At 42.1% G+C, this 14,558-nt stretch overlaps 1 protein-coding gene and 1 long non-coding RNA gene across 3 annotated transcripts in view; one reads left to right on the top strand and one right to left on the bottom strand.

The window, feature by feature from the left end:
* The window catches only part of LOC135509249 (ras association domain-containing protein 7-like), a 50,077-nt gene extending 45,668 nt beyond the window's left edge, over positions 1 to 4,409 (top strand). For both annotated transcript variants that reach the window (XM_064929747.1, XM_064929746.1), the window contains exons 4-6: positions 2,288 to 2,462; positions 2,543 to 2,650; positions 4,107 to 4,409. In XM_064929747.1, coding sequence (XP_064785819.1) covers positions 2,288 to 2,462; positions 2,543 to 2,650; positions 4,107 to 4,138 — 315 coding nt within the window. In that variant the 3' untranslated portion in view covers positions 4,139 to 4,409. The remainder of the gene's footprint in view (positions 1 to 2,287; positions 2,463 to 2,542; positions 2,651 to 4,106) is intronic.
* A 571-nt stretch (positions 4,410 to 4,980) lies between these two features.
* Positions 4,981 to 12,045, bottom strand: LOC135509259 (uncharacterized). Its single transcript, XR_010450914.1, has 2 exons — positions 11,809 to 12,045; positions 4,981 to 9,719 (listed from the first exon to the last, which is right to left on the bottom strand). It is a non-coding gene; the product is annotated as an uncharacterized LOC135509259 (long non-coding RNA).
* Positions 12,046 to 14,558: the final 2,513 nt, after the last annotated feature.

Here is a 14,558-nt window from a genome sequence, read left to right as displayed (position 1 = left end):
GTGCTGACGTTGCTTCCAGAGGAACCCCCCCCCCTCCCCACTCTTTGTCTCTCTCTCTCAACTGTTCTGACATTGTTGACTAGGCACAAGAGGTAATTGATTCGTTTGCTTGTGTGTGTCAATGTTTAATTGATGGAGGAAAGGTTGACGTTGGAAAGACCAGTGTCGTCTTCTCTTCCACCTAGTTCAATTTTATTTCACCTTTATTTAACCAGGTAGGCTAGTTGAGAACAAGTTCTCATTTACAACTGCGACCTGGCCAAGATAAAGCAAAGCAGTGCAACACAAACAACACAGTTACACATGTAATAAACAAACATACAGTCAATAATACAATAGAACAAGTGTATATATACAGTGTGTGCAAATGACGTAGGATAAGGGAGGTAAGGCAATAAATAGCCCATAGTGGCAAAATAATTACAGTATAGCAATTAAACAGTGGAGTGATAGATGTGCAAGTAGTGATACTGGGGTGCAAAGGAGCAAAATAAATACAGTGGGGCAAAAAAGTATTTAGTCAGCCACCAATTGTGCAAGTTCTCCCACTTAAAAAGATGAGAGAGGCCTGTAATTTTCATCATAGGTACACTTCAACTATGACAATGAGAAAAAAAATCCAGAAAATCCTTGTGAAGACTTACAGAAAACATTTGACCTCTGTTATATATCCTTTGTTGGCAATGACAAAGTATTGAGATAAACTTTTGTTATTGACCAAATACTTATTTTCCACCATAATTTGCAAATAAATTCATTCAAAATCCTACAATGTGATTTTCTGGATTTTATTTTCTTATTTTGTCTGTCATAGTTGAAGTGTACCTATGATGAAAATTACAGGCCTCTCGCATCTTTTTAAGTGAGCGAACTTGCACAATTGGGGGCTGACTAAATAATTTTTTGCACCACTGTAACAGTATGGGGATGAGGTAGTTGGATGGGCTGTTTACAGATGGGCTATGTACAGGTGCAGTGATCTGAGAGCTGCTCTGACAGCTGGTGCTTGAAGTTAGTGAGGGAGATATCGGTCTCCAGCTTCAGTGATTTTTGCAGTTCGCTCCAGTCATTGCCAGCAGAGAACTGGAAGGAAAGGCGCTCAAAGGAGGAATTGGCTTTGGTGGTGACCAGTGAAATATACCTGCCGGAGCACGTGCTACGGGTGGGTGCTGCTATGGTGACCAGTGAGCTGAGATAAGGCAGAGGCTTTACCTAGCAAAGACTTATAGATGACCTGGAGCCAGTGGGTTTGGCGACGAATACGAAGCGAGGGCCAGCCAACAAGAGCATACAGGTTGCAGTGGTGGGTAGTATATGTGGCTTTGGTGACAAAACGGATGGCACTGTGAAAGACTGCATTCAATTTGCTGAGTAGAGTGTTGAGGGTATTTTGTAAATGACATCGCCAAAGTCGAGGATAGTCAGTTTTACAAGGGTATGTTTGGCAGCATGAGTGAAGGGGGCTTTGTTGCGAAATAGGAAGCTGATTCAAGATTTAATTTTGGATTGGAGATGTTTAATGCAAGTCTGGATGGAGAATTTACAGTCTAACCAGTCTAACCAGACACCTAGGTATTTGTAGTTGTCCACATAAGTCAGAAATTCAAACTGATGGGTGTCTATAGTCAAAACATACTTTACTGATCGTTACAAGCTTATGAATTGTATGGTCAGGATTGTTAGACTTTTGCAGCGAGCAGTGGCTGTCTAGATGTATACAGCAGGTGGCTGGCTGGCTGTTCATTAATGATGATGAGCGTCTGACCTCTGAGATGCATGCTGTGGATGTTGCTGTACTCTTGTGGCGGGAATATGTATTACAGCCTTTGAAAGCCCAACATCAGCCAGTCTGTGTTTGTTCTAATGATTATGTAACCTAAGTAACCTTGCAAATTACATTTCATGTCTTCCAGTTGGCTGTATATCTGTGGTTGTTTTATATTCCAGCTTGCATATTTGGGAGGTAGTCCTAGAAAACAAAGGAGGTGATTCATGCAATAGAAACATCTCACCATTTCTTTAATTTTATGTATCTAAATCCAAATATTATTGAACCTGTCCGATGTACATTTCAGTGTCAAACGCATATCTAATGGTGTATAATATTAATAGAATGAGATAAACGAAGAGAATGAGAAGAGATCTGTTAATTGAAGCCCAAACTTAACTTTAGACCTATCCAACACCTATGCCTATAGAATCATCAACTGCGTCGGTGTAGGGGCTAGGAGTCTATTTGGGATTGGGTGTGACTGTCCCCCCCCCCCCTCTCTGTGTTCCTCCCCAGGAGAAGCAGGAGGAGTTGGAGGAGCTGAACAAGGAGTTGAGGCAGTGTAACCTGCAGCAGTTCATCCAGCAGGCTGGAGTCCTGCCGACACACACACATTCACGCACAGACCTCAGCGACCAGCTGGACCAGCTAGAACTGGCTCATATGCTACAGGAAAGATACAGAAACGGAGGTACAAACACACACTCTCGCTCTTTCTCGCAATCTCGCAAAGAAGATTGCTCCTCCTTAACCTCCGTCTCTCTCCACCAGGCCTGGGCCTGCTCCCCTCAGAGTCGCCACCACAGCCCACAGCCAAGCAGTTCCTGGGACACCCCCGCAACCTGCAGAACCCGCTGGTGTCCAGCCTCCACCCAGAGGGTGTGTATGTGTGACACTATCTGCCGCTACCCCGCCCTGTCCCACTCCGGCCTTCCCATGCCTTAGCTTGACTTTTGGGCCATGCCTGGCGACCACACCCATCTGTTCTGGTACTAAGGTGGAGGTCCAAGCATGGATCCCCCATCCCCCTACCAGCCCCCCCAGGTTTCCCTTAACCATTTGCTGTCCTCTGACTGCCCCTTACACCTCTAATGCTATTTGGTTATCTGATCATTCTGGTTCTGTCATATTGGTCCATCTACAATCATTATTTTCAACTCTCCTATGCACATCTCCCCTCTCTCTTCTCTCTCTCGGTTTCTTTCCACCCACTCCCCTTTTCCCTTACTTTCTGATTCTCTCTCTCTTGACCCCACACTTTCTCTTTCTCTCAGTCTCTCTCTCTCTCTGTTTCTGCCAGTCTTTCTCTGTTTCTCTGTGTTGTGGACTAACAGTAGCTCTGCCTCCTACTGCTCCCTCTACTCCAGCTGGACTGTGACACTCAGGCGGGTGGTGCAGCTGTGAGTTATTCCTGCCCCCCCCCCCCCCAGTATGTCCCCCCTCTCTCACCCCCAGTCAGTCCAGTGACGCAGGGTGTCTGTCCACCCGCAGAACAACAGGCCTGTTCTCCACACACAACAGAAACACACTATTACACTGTAACCACTCTATTTCTGTATAAAAGAGTGGGCCTCATTTAAATGCAGACGTTTTATTGGAAAAAAATCTAATTTGTGCTGCTTACAATTGATAAATGTGGCTCAATGACTGACCATTCTGACTGTAGTGTAAAATACAATTGTGTTTGGTTGTACCAGAGAGCCTTTTTCTGTCTCTGTTTGGGGGATTACTTCCATATTGCCTTGTATGTTGGTGACCTTTGACTTCCAAAGAGAAAGAGAGAGCCTGACCTTAGTGCTGTAAGATGTATTGCACAGTCCCTTCTCTCTTCTGTGTGAGGTCATGGGCCCTGTTTGAATACTTAAATCATGCATCCTTCACATTAGTTCTGATATTTCATATTAGTCATTTCTTCTAAGGGCAGAGAATGGAACAATGCATTTCAGAAGTATTGAAACATGGCCATGGCCTAGTATGTGTGATGTTGGGTTTATTTGTGGTGTGTGTGTGTGTGTGTGTGCTCCCTCCTGGTTGCTGGGGTATTTTGGCGGTTTCTCTGGCTTTAGTGGGTAAATAGAGGTAGCATGCTTGAGGTAGAAGTTGCCTCACCACGGATCCTTGGTCAGATGCCCCTAATCCAATCCATTAGGCGGTTAAATAAGAACTGACCCTGAATCAGTGGTTAGGGCCAACTTCTGCCCACTCCCAGGGAATGATTTACAATTATCCACCAAGCTCTCCCTCCACCTTAACAAGAAAATTGTTTTCAAGAAAAGTGTTTTCGAAACCAAATGAAAGGAGACATCATCCCAACTTATTTTTGTGTGTCTTGCAGTCGTGACATCCAGGGAGTCGTCATGGAGATAAAACAAGGAACGGCAGGGCCAAGGAGTTGTTCACTGTTTACTTAATGTCACCAACACATATTCTATTTAACCCCTGTCTGTCTTTATACCTACTGTCTGTTGTTATTATTATCATCCAGATTACCACATATACTAAATATATTTATAGCATTTTGCTACTGTACACTGCAAAGTACCTATGTATGAAATGTTAAATGATTTAGGAAAACCTTTACCTGGAGAATTATTACTTTGTTTGTGTATTTAAATATAATAAAAGATTGTGCACTGTGTGTTAGATAAATTTCCTGTTGTTTTGATTGAATTAAACCGTTAAATCCTCTCCAAGACCACATCATAGTTGCATAATATATACTTGCATCTACAGGCCTGGTTAAGTGATGCAATAAGATATGGCAAGGATGGGCCACTGTTGGGAATGTCCAACTCTGAATATTTCACATGCTAGTGCATAACGCTGACTCAACTCCAGTCACCCTTTCTATGAGGCACTGTTTAATGATGTAGAACGCGCATGCCCCGCCCACTTGAGGATCTCTTTCAGCCATCGATTTCCTGTGATTGAGGGGTGCAAAATCTACTTGTCACTTAAATCTCGCTGGATTGATTACTTTCATTTGACTCCTGAGGCTCTTTCATACTCTTGCTTGTGCCTCTCGTTTTCCCCCGTTAACGTTACAAGCGCGGAAATGTTTGTAATGACCTGTCAAACACACTAATGGCTGAAATGGGCTCAATGGAATATATTGTATTTCCGTTGAATCTATAAGAACTCTAAAGCTTCGTTGGGGATTTAATGAACCATCTCGACACTTACATCACAAGAAAGAGAAGAAAGGGAAATGTATTTTGATGGGTTTTTAATTCCACAAAAAATTAACAAAGTAATAATTTAAAACAGTTGACATTTTTACAAATTAGATACGCTAAAATGAAAACAACTTCCGAAAATGAATACTCGGATTATAGTGATATTATGTTTGATCTCGCAAACAATGTAAAGTACTGTATGTTTAGATAGATGTAATCTAGAACCAAGCATGTTGATACGAGGGTATCCTGCTATTGACACTAGTGGCTTCCTTACCAATTGTACACAGCCACTGCTCTGGCCTTGAATCGGGGTTGTTTCGGGAAGCATTACAGTCAGTCCACATTCGAAATTCCCAAACAGCAAAAAACATCCAATGAGGTCCAGGGATATGGTGCAACAAAAAGGTTTATTCTTCTTAAATCTAACATCAAAAAAATGATTATCCTATCAATTTAAAGTCTCGATTACTTGACATGAAAAATACATAATATGGCCTGTTTGTATGCATGCATATGCATGTATAGCCAAAAGACTATACTGCTCCCGCGTCTAGCTAGGACACTCCCCACCAAAGTCCCAACCTCCTGCCTTTATCTCATCACTAACACACTTACCACAGTACAATGAGTGGACAAGAGGTGGAGACAAACAAAATTTTGCAAAAACAAAGGAATATATCTCAATCAGGTAAATATATAAATCATAAAGGTACGTACCTAATATTTCATCATATACATTCATATTTAATATATTTACACACGTACATGGAGCTCTGTATGTTCTGTATACAAATATGTCGAAATTGTCTCTAACAGACACACTTGTTGAATTATGAAAGAGAACATGACAACAACAGTAATTAATGAGGCAGTTTAGACAGCGCAGGTAGGTGTTGGTAGGTTAGTTGGAGCAGGTGAGTGCTGGTAGGTTAGATGGAGCAGGTGAGTGCTGGTAGGTTAGTTGGAGCAGGTGAGTGCTGGTAGGTTAGATGGAGCAGGTGAGTGCTGGTAGGTTAGTTGGAGCAGGTGAGTGCTGGTAGGTTAGATGGAGCAGGTGAGTGCTGGTAGGTTAGACGGAGCAGGTGAGTGCTGGTAGGTTAGACGGAGCAGGTGAGTGCTGGTAGGTTAGACGGAGCAGGTGAGTGCTGGTAGGTTAGACGGAGCAGGTGAGTGCTGGTAGGTTAGTTGGAGCAGGTGAGTGCTGGTAGGTTAGTTGGAGCAGGTGAGTGCTGGTAGGTTAGTTGGAGCAGGTGAGTGCTGGTAGGTTAGACGGAGCAGGTGAGTGCTGGTAGGTTAGACGGAGCAGGTGAGTGCTGGTAGGTTAGACGGAGCAGGTGAGTGCTGGTAGGTTAGACGGAGCAGGTGAGTGCTGGTAGGTTAGACGGAGCAGGTGAGTGCTGGTAGGTTAGACGGAGCAGGTGAGTGCTGGTAGGTTAGACGGAGCAGGTGAGTGCTGGTAGGTTAGATGGAGCAGGTGAGTGCTGGTAGGATAGATAGAGCAGGTGTTTGGTGGTTGCAGCCCTGATCCACCCTGTTATGTTAATATTCATATATGCAAATACACATGTTGTATTTATGCAAATTATGCATATTTTAACACACAAAATAAAAACAAATAGCTGATGCAATGTAAAAATGTATAAACTCACCAGCCAGTTTATTATGTACATCACCCCGTTCCCAAATATGGATTGCTCCTACAGACAGTAAGTCACTTGGCAGGCAGACAGGCATTGAGGCATTCAGTTACTGTTTGATTGAATGTTAGAATGGGCGAAATGAGTTACCTAAGCGACTTTGAGCTTGGAATGATAGTCGTTGCCAGGCGCGACAGGTCCGGTATCTCAGAAATGGCCGGCCTCCTGGGCTTTTTACACCCCACAGTATCTAGGGTTAACCGGGAATGGTGCGACAAGCAAAAAAACATCTAGTCTGCAGCAGCCCTGTGGACAACAAAAACAGCTTGTTGAGAGGTCGAAGGAGAATGGCAAGAATCGTGCAAGCTAACAGGTGGTTCACAAACTGACAAATAACAGCGCTGTACAAAAGTGGTGTGCAGAACGGCATCTTGAACTGCACAACTCATCAATCCAATCACCAACACTGGACAATTGAGGAGCGGAAAAACATTGCCTGGAACATGACAGTGAGTTCAGTTTACTTGAGTGGCCTGCAGACCTCAACTAAATAGAGCATCTTTGGGCTGAGATGAAATAGGCTGTTCTCAACATGAATGTACCGCCGTCCGATCTGCAGCAACTGTGTGATGCCATCGTGTCAGCATAGACCAACATCCCTGTGGAACGTTTCCGACACCTTATAGAAGTCCAAAAATAATTTGGGCTGTTGTGGAGGAAAAGGGGGGTCCGACCCAGTACTACACTGAACAAAAATATAAATGCATTTCTCTCAATTTTTTTTGCACAAATTTGTTCATATCCCTGTTAGTGAGCATTTCTCCATTGCCAAGATAATCCATCCACCTGACAGGTGTGGCATATCAAGAAGCTGATTAAACAGCATGATTCATTACATATGTGACCCTTGTCCCGGGGACAATAATAAGCCATTTTAAAATGTGCAGTTTTGTCACACAACATAATGCCACATATATCTCAAGTTTTGAGGGAGCGTGCAATTGGCAGAGGATTTAATGTTAATTTCTCTACCATAAGCCGCCTGAAATGTGGTTTTAGAGAATTTGACAGTACTTCCAACCGGCCTCACAACTGCAGACCACGTGTATGGCGTCATGTGGGCGAGTTGTTTTCTGATGTCAACGTTGTGAACAGAGTGCCCCGAGGTGGTGGGGTATGGTATGGGCAGGCATATGATATGGACAACAAACACAATTGCATTTTATCGATGGCAATTTGAATGCACAGAAATACCTTGATGAAATCCTGAGATCCATTGTGAGGCCAATTTTTTTTAAGGTGTCAGTGACCAGCAGATGTATATCTGTTTTCCCAATCATATGAAATCCATGGATTAGCACCTAATTTATTTATTTCAATTGACTGATTTCCTCATGAACTGTAACTCAGTAAAATATTTGAAATTGTTTCATTTATATTTTTGTTCAGTATAGATGGGTGTACCTAATAAACTGGCCACTGAGTGTAGATGAGTGCATAAAAAAAGTGATATATGGCATTAAATTGAATACCTGTATTCCCACCAAAATCCAAGAACTCCATTCATTATTTGTCCGTGCCAGTTTTATTATTTATTTATTTCACCTTTATTTAACCAGGTAGGCTAGTTGAGAACAAGTTCTCATTTGCAACTGCGACCTGGCCAAGATAAAGCAAAGCAGTTCGACACATACAACAACACAGAGTGGAATAAACAAACATACAATCAATAATACAGTAGGAAAATGTTATGTGCTATAAATCACTTAATATCTGATAAATTATAAAAATTCCAAAAGGTTGGAGTATCTTCATCCATTGTCCAACTTGCATTTATTAGAATTGTTTTTAAAATCTTTTAACAATTTGGATGACCATTGCTAGTTTAATGAATTTCACATTTATGATAGATATTCATACATTTTATAAAGGCTGCTATATAGAGCTGTTTTTAATGGTTATGGCAACACTTCCAATACACTGTGAGTGACAGAAAGCACATTAAATACATTATACACATAATGTTGCTCATACAATCTGTTACCAAAATGTCTCCCTTGGTGGGGAGAGAGGTAGAGAACACATACAGTACATGTGACCTAGCACCAGCTGCTATGAAGTCTACTATGCTATGCTGACGTGTCCACTCACACGATAGCTGAACATGCACATTTAACGCACACTAATTCTCTACTCAAGTGCTTCTTCATGCCATATACTCAACACTTCCCATGCTCTAGTCCAGGCCCCTGCTCTTACCTCAAACCACAGTGACTTGCCGTGGTATTTGAACATGGAAAATAAAATGCAAACATGACAGAGTGCAGAACTAGGACCGTACAATCATTTTTTAAATTCAATTAGCAGACACTCTTATCCAGAGCGACTTAACAGGAGCAACTATGGTTAAGTGCCTTGCTCAAGGACACATCAACAGATTTTTCACCTAGTCGGCTCGGAGATTCAAACCAGCGACCTTTCGGGTACTGGCCCAACACTCTTAACCGTTAGGCTACCGACCGCCCTGATAGTGTATTTAGCTAAGTAGATAGTGATGAAAAGTCAAATGTCTATTCAGTTTGCCTTTCTATAATGAAGCTTGTTAGTGATATCACTACTACAGTAAGTGATATCATAAACAGCGAGCTGACCCCGATCTGACACGTCAGATGACCCAGTCCCACCCTTCTCCCTCTCTCTGTGTATATCTATGAGAATAAACATGATGGCTGTCTGACGGAGTGAGTCCCATGAACCACCACAATGCTGAAACAAACTCTGCTTAGCTGCTCCACAGCTCTGTAATTATTTGTCCTTGCTGCCACATAAAGAGATTCCTCTTCCCTTTACATACTGTATCTGCACCTCTAGATTTATCTACTTGTTCCACCCTTCAATAGTTGTCTAATGACTTTGCCTAAGTCGGCATTTCTCTAGATTCCTGTTTTAACTCTCACCTCTATGGGTTGATGGAGTAGCTGAGGTACATATGTTTGTCAGAGCTACTTGAAAAGACTAGACAGTTCTGATATTAAGATGAATTATGTGGAATTGGATTATGGTGACAAGATCAGGACACGTCTGGCTTGGCTGGAGATAGATAAGCCCCAGAATCCCTGCAGTTCCCATGGTCTGGAGAGAGACAGGGAGACAGAGAGAGGGAGGGGAGAGAGAAGTGAGGGAAAGAAAGCAGAGAGAGGGGGACAGTTCGCTGACCTGGTATGACATGGGAAGCTCTCTCTCACACACACTGAGCTGTTGCAGGGTCACACTGATATGAGCATGCAGCAGAAGTGGAATACTAAATGCAGATGTCGTGTCATCAGTCTCATGGAAACTTCCATTTCCTATCAGGGATTATCACACTGGAAGGCCTTCTAGTTCAGGAGCAGTTCAATCACATCCAGTTAGTCTCTAATCTTTTGAAATGTTCCATTTGTGGCTTGTAGCCACTCACATAGAGAACAGTCACACAGGCACTTCCTCTCTTTCACGCACACAGACAATCTCACCCACTCAAAAGCTCAACTTAAGGACAGCTATCTCACAAACAGGAGAACATTAACAGATCATGATGGGTTTGCAGGGTGTCTACTTGATGAGGGCATTATGTTTGCAGATACCATACCACTCAACATGGATCCTCTCTCCCTGAATCTGTTGAGACTGGTTCAGCAAGAGGTAAGGCAAACTTTTGCCTTTTGGATATGGAAACTGACCTTAACCAGACAGAACAATATGTATATCATATGTATCTACGCAGAACGTGGGTTGGAAGTCATGGCATTGAATAGCACCCTGTTCTTATCACTAAAAAGTGAGGGACCCCTGTCCAAAAACAACCCTAGCCCCTAACCATTTGTGTAGATCAGGAATAATTGGATAAGCAATATGCTGGTAGCTCCACTTTGCCATATGCTTACACCTACCCAATAATTTCAGATGTACAGAACACATGTGCCTGGGTCTAAAAGGAGGGGGGCCAGAGGCTGTTTATGGCCGGAGCCTGAATGCTATGGATATAGCCCTGCTGCCTGCCTGCCTGTTGATAGGATGGTGTCGTAAGTATCTGCACGTTCACAGTTAGACATACACCACTTACTTATCTATCTACTGGGTGTCACTCAGAGTAATCCATGAGGCAATAAACTAAACACTGAAACCACACAATGGAAAGAAATATACTTGATGCCACATGATTTCAATAGAAAGTTTACTTTTTTTCTTAGGGTAACATTGTCAAGTCACATTGTCATTGTTTTGGAACAGAGTATATATACATTGATACAAGTTATGGACTATATTTGTGCTAATTAACGAAATACGCACAGAAGTAAACTAAGGCAATGCCAGAGAAACACTCACCACCAGCAGCCTAGAGTCCCCGTAGATGGCATGCCAGGTCTATAGGACGGCAGCTCCAAAGTAGGTCTAATGTAAAGGCCTCTGGCTGTATAGCGTGGAGATAGTGTACTACATACAGTAGTACTCAGAAAGGCCACGGGGAGGGCAGTAATGCTGAAGCAAATAATTATTCCCACATAACAGGTGTCAGATAGCACGAGATGTTGCATTTGTAAAGTGTGTCTGGACAGGGCCTTTCCCGCGGCGGCAGTAGAGAAGTCTCCCCAAAACCAGGTTAGCCGCTGTCACACGCACAGTGGTATTGGGATAGGCGCAATGTACGTTAGTCAGTGGCTAACCTGATTTCAGATTCATAAAATAAATCCTACCAAATGATAACTGAGGGGGAAAAAATATGGTATGTATTATACAGTAACAACACAATAATAGCATAACAACAATAATAATCATCATCATCTTATTTGATATCAACATGGCATGCAAATATAGGATACAATTCATTGTGGCTATAGGAATTGTTTTACAGCGCAAGTTGCGTAAATAGTGTGCATTCAAATACTGAAAATAACTTTTGGATTCGAAACTATGTGCAATCTCAGTTGGTTTGGCAGGCTCTTCCTTGACATATTAATCTACATTTTCGATACATTTCGGTTGTAAAATATTTAGCATGGTTCTCATTTATCCTATCAGTCAAAGTACAATATGATCAACAACAAGGGAAGTAATTCTACAACATAGGCCTAACACATCATCAAATTCAACGTTGCATCGAGCTACTTCAAAAACATTTGGAAAATATTCTCAGGAAATCATTACAACATTTCACCAGATAAAGATACAGAAGTCTACTCACCAATCTCCCACATTTTCCTTTTGAATAGATAATGTGTAAGAAAAAATAACTCCAAATAGCTCCGAAGAGTGCCACACGTTCATACATTCACTGTAACTGTTTTCTCAAAAATATGTCAAATATTTCATTAAAGTTAGGTGCATTTAAAGAATAGCAGTTTAGGCCACACTAACCCAGAAGTTATGTTCAGTTCACTTGCGCTACCCCAAAACTACCCATTCCCCTGCATCTCTGCAACCTGACCTGCATATGCAAAGCATACAGATATTGGCGTCTTGTAAAGCCTGTGGACACTATTCCTACTGTACAGCCCGCCCAATAAACACAACCATCGAATTACAGCGTCCAATTGGTGTACTTAACACCACCAATGGGTTTAGTGGATTTCCTTGAGTTATGGTTGGGGTGCGGCGCGTTCGTTTCTGCACGTCTCAGGCTATATTAGGAATAAACCATTTTTGCGTCATCAATTTCCTTCCATCGACAATATTAATCAGAAACGCGGTTACGACAAGATGCTCCCCGTCTAAATCGGGAAAACTGTAATGCAACATTGGTCGTCGGAGTCAAGGGGCGTGCATTTAACCCGTTTTGAGAAAAAGCGCTCTACCCGTACTACTGAAAGTGGTTGAACTCTGCTCGCTTGTGTACAGTGTTGCCATGAGGCGAGTGTGGTTGTGCACGTACTAAGGATGCTGCTTCATTACAGTAGTGGAAATCAGAGCGAGAGCGCGAATGGCACAGACTGTATGATCCGGACTAATGGGGTAGTGCAATCATACAGTATTCAAGGCGCATTACCGATCATCTTGAATTATTTAGATGTCCTGCAAGATGCAAACTTCAATGTTGGATACAATTGCCTAACACTCAAGATCTTTATTTTATACACGTTTAACACATTTAAACAAATACAAAAACATTTTGCTGAGAAATGATCTATAATTAAACTGTCTTCGAGTGCGAACGTCGTCCTATTCCTGTTGACATTTCTTCATACCCCCCCCAATTTTAGCTTGCATATTCCCACGTTTCCTCTAACTACTGAAAGGTGTTATGTTCAGGTTCAACAACATTACCAAGTACCCTTTTTGAACCGGAACAGGTCGATCAACAGTTTGGCAAAGCAATAGAATTGTGTCTGGTCAGAAAATGCCAGACCATACCATTTATTTGATTGGATACAATCGGATACAGTGTGGACAAATTCTCCCACGATACAAAACAACAATAAAGCATACATTTCTTACAATATATTATGTAACAGGTCCACCCAGGTACTGTATGTCATTTCAATATCAACCAGCAGAGAGCAAGAAAGCCACATAGTATGTAGGCCAATGCTTATTATCAGTGGAATGATCAGGGCAGGATTACAAATGGACAGGGCAAGTGCCCTAGGCTCCCATAGTATGCACAATTTTCTCTCAGCCTCATGGCAAAATGTGTAGAATAGCAGAAAATGTGCTATAAAACTGCACATTTTTCTCTCTGTCCCATGGCCAAATGTGTAGAATTGCAGGAAATTAGCTCACAGCCTCATGACAAAATGTGTAGAAAAGCATTATAAAACTGCACATTTTTCTCTCTGCCCCGTGGCAAAATGTTTTGAAATGCAGGAAGTTAGGGACAGATTGCAATTTATTGGGGAGAGGGGTGGTCCAATATAGGGAAGGGTTGTGTGTTTTTTTGTTGGGCACAGGGGAGGGCAGTGCATTTTTCCCCCTGATTTACATCTGCTAGTTGCATGTATTACTATGTAATTTCTTCCATCCTAGCCAAATTTCCTCATCTGCTCACATGCACCTCCCCTATATCAAGGTGTTTTGGTACTTCTCTTATGCACTATGCTTCTCCATTTGCTAACTTTTATTATAAACTGGGTGGTTCGATCCCTGAATGCTGAATGGCTGAAAGGTGTGGTATATGAGACCGCATACCACGGGTATGACAAAGCATTTATTTATTCTGCTCTAATCATGTTGGTAACCAGTTTATAATAGCAATAAGGCACCTCTGGGGTTTGTGGTATATTGCAAATATATCACAGCTAAGGGCTTTATCTAGGCAATCAGTGTTTTGTCGTGCCTAAGAACAGACCTTAGCCGTGGTATATTAGCCATATACTGTACCACACCCCCTCGGGCCTTATTGCGTTACTATACCACAGGTAGGTATAATCTACCAGTCCAGTTGTCCATCCTGCCTTTTATCCACCATTCATATTGACAATAGTGCTAGGTGGATCTTTTGTCCATATTTGCAATAGGCTAACTAGCAATCATACCACACATAAAATCATTCAAAGCTGCATCAATTTTCAGTATGAATCGACAAGAACAAATAGGAATAGCTGATAGGCAATGGAGATGCCACGTTCATCATTGCACATGAAAGAACAGTGAAGACATGAAGCACAGCTCAAAAAGCTCCCCTATTGATCTAGTTTAGGAACAATAACATTATCCTACCTAGACTAGTCTACAACACCACAATGCAATGAATCATTTATTATTGTTTTCAAGCAAGTGCTGCAGTGAAAATGTCATTTGAATAATGGTGCAAAAGCCCTGTGATTTGAATGTTTCATTCAAAAGTGTCTATCTCTCTGGGGCTAGGCCTAAGCTTGTCTTCGTTTATATAGGCTATATCAATTTTTTAAAATGTTAATATCATACCGTGGACACCTAAGCCTATAGGCCTATGCATGCAATGCCCGGATGCATTTAGTGCTCAGATGTTGAGGTGGA

Source organism: Oncorhynchus masou, chromosome 22, assembly GCF_036934945.1.
Source record: "Oncorhynchus masou masou isolate Uvic2021 chromosome 22, UVic_Omas_1.1, whole genome shotgun sequence".
Classification (NCBI taxonomy): domain Eukaryota; kingdom Metazoa; phylum Chordata; class Actinopteri; order Salmoniformes; family Salmonidae; genus Oncorhynchus; species Oncorhynchus masou.
Note: the sequence above shows the minus strand (reverse complement) of the source record. Positions and strands in the feature narration are given on the sequence as shown.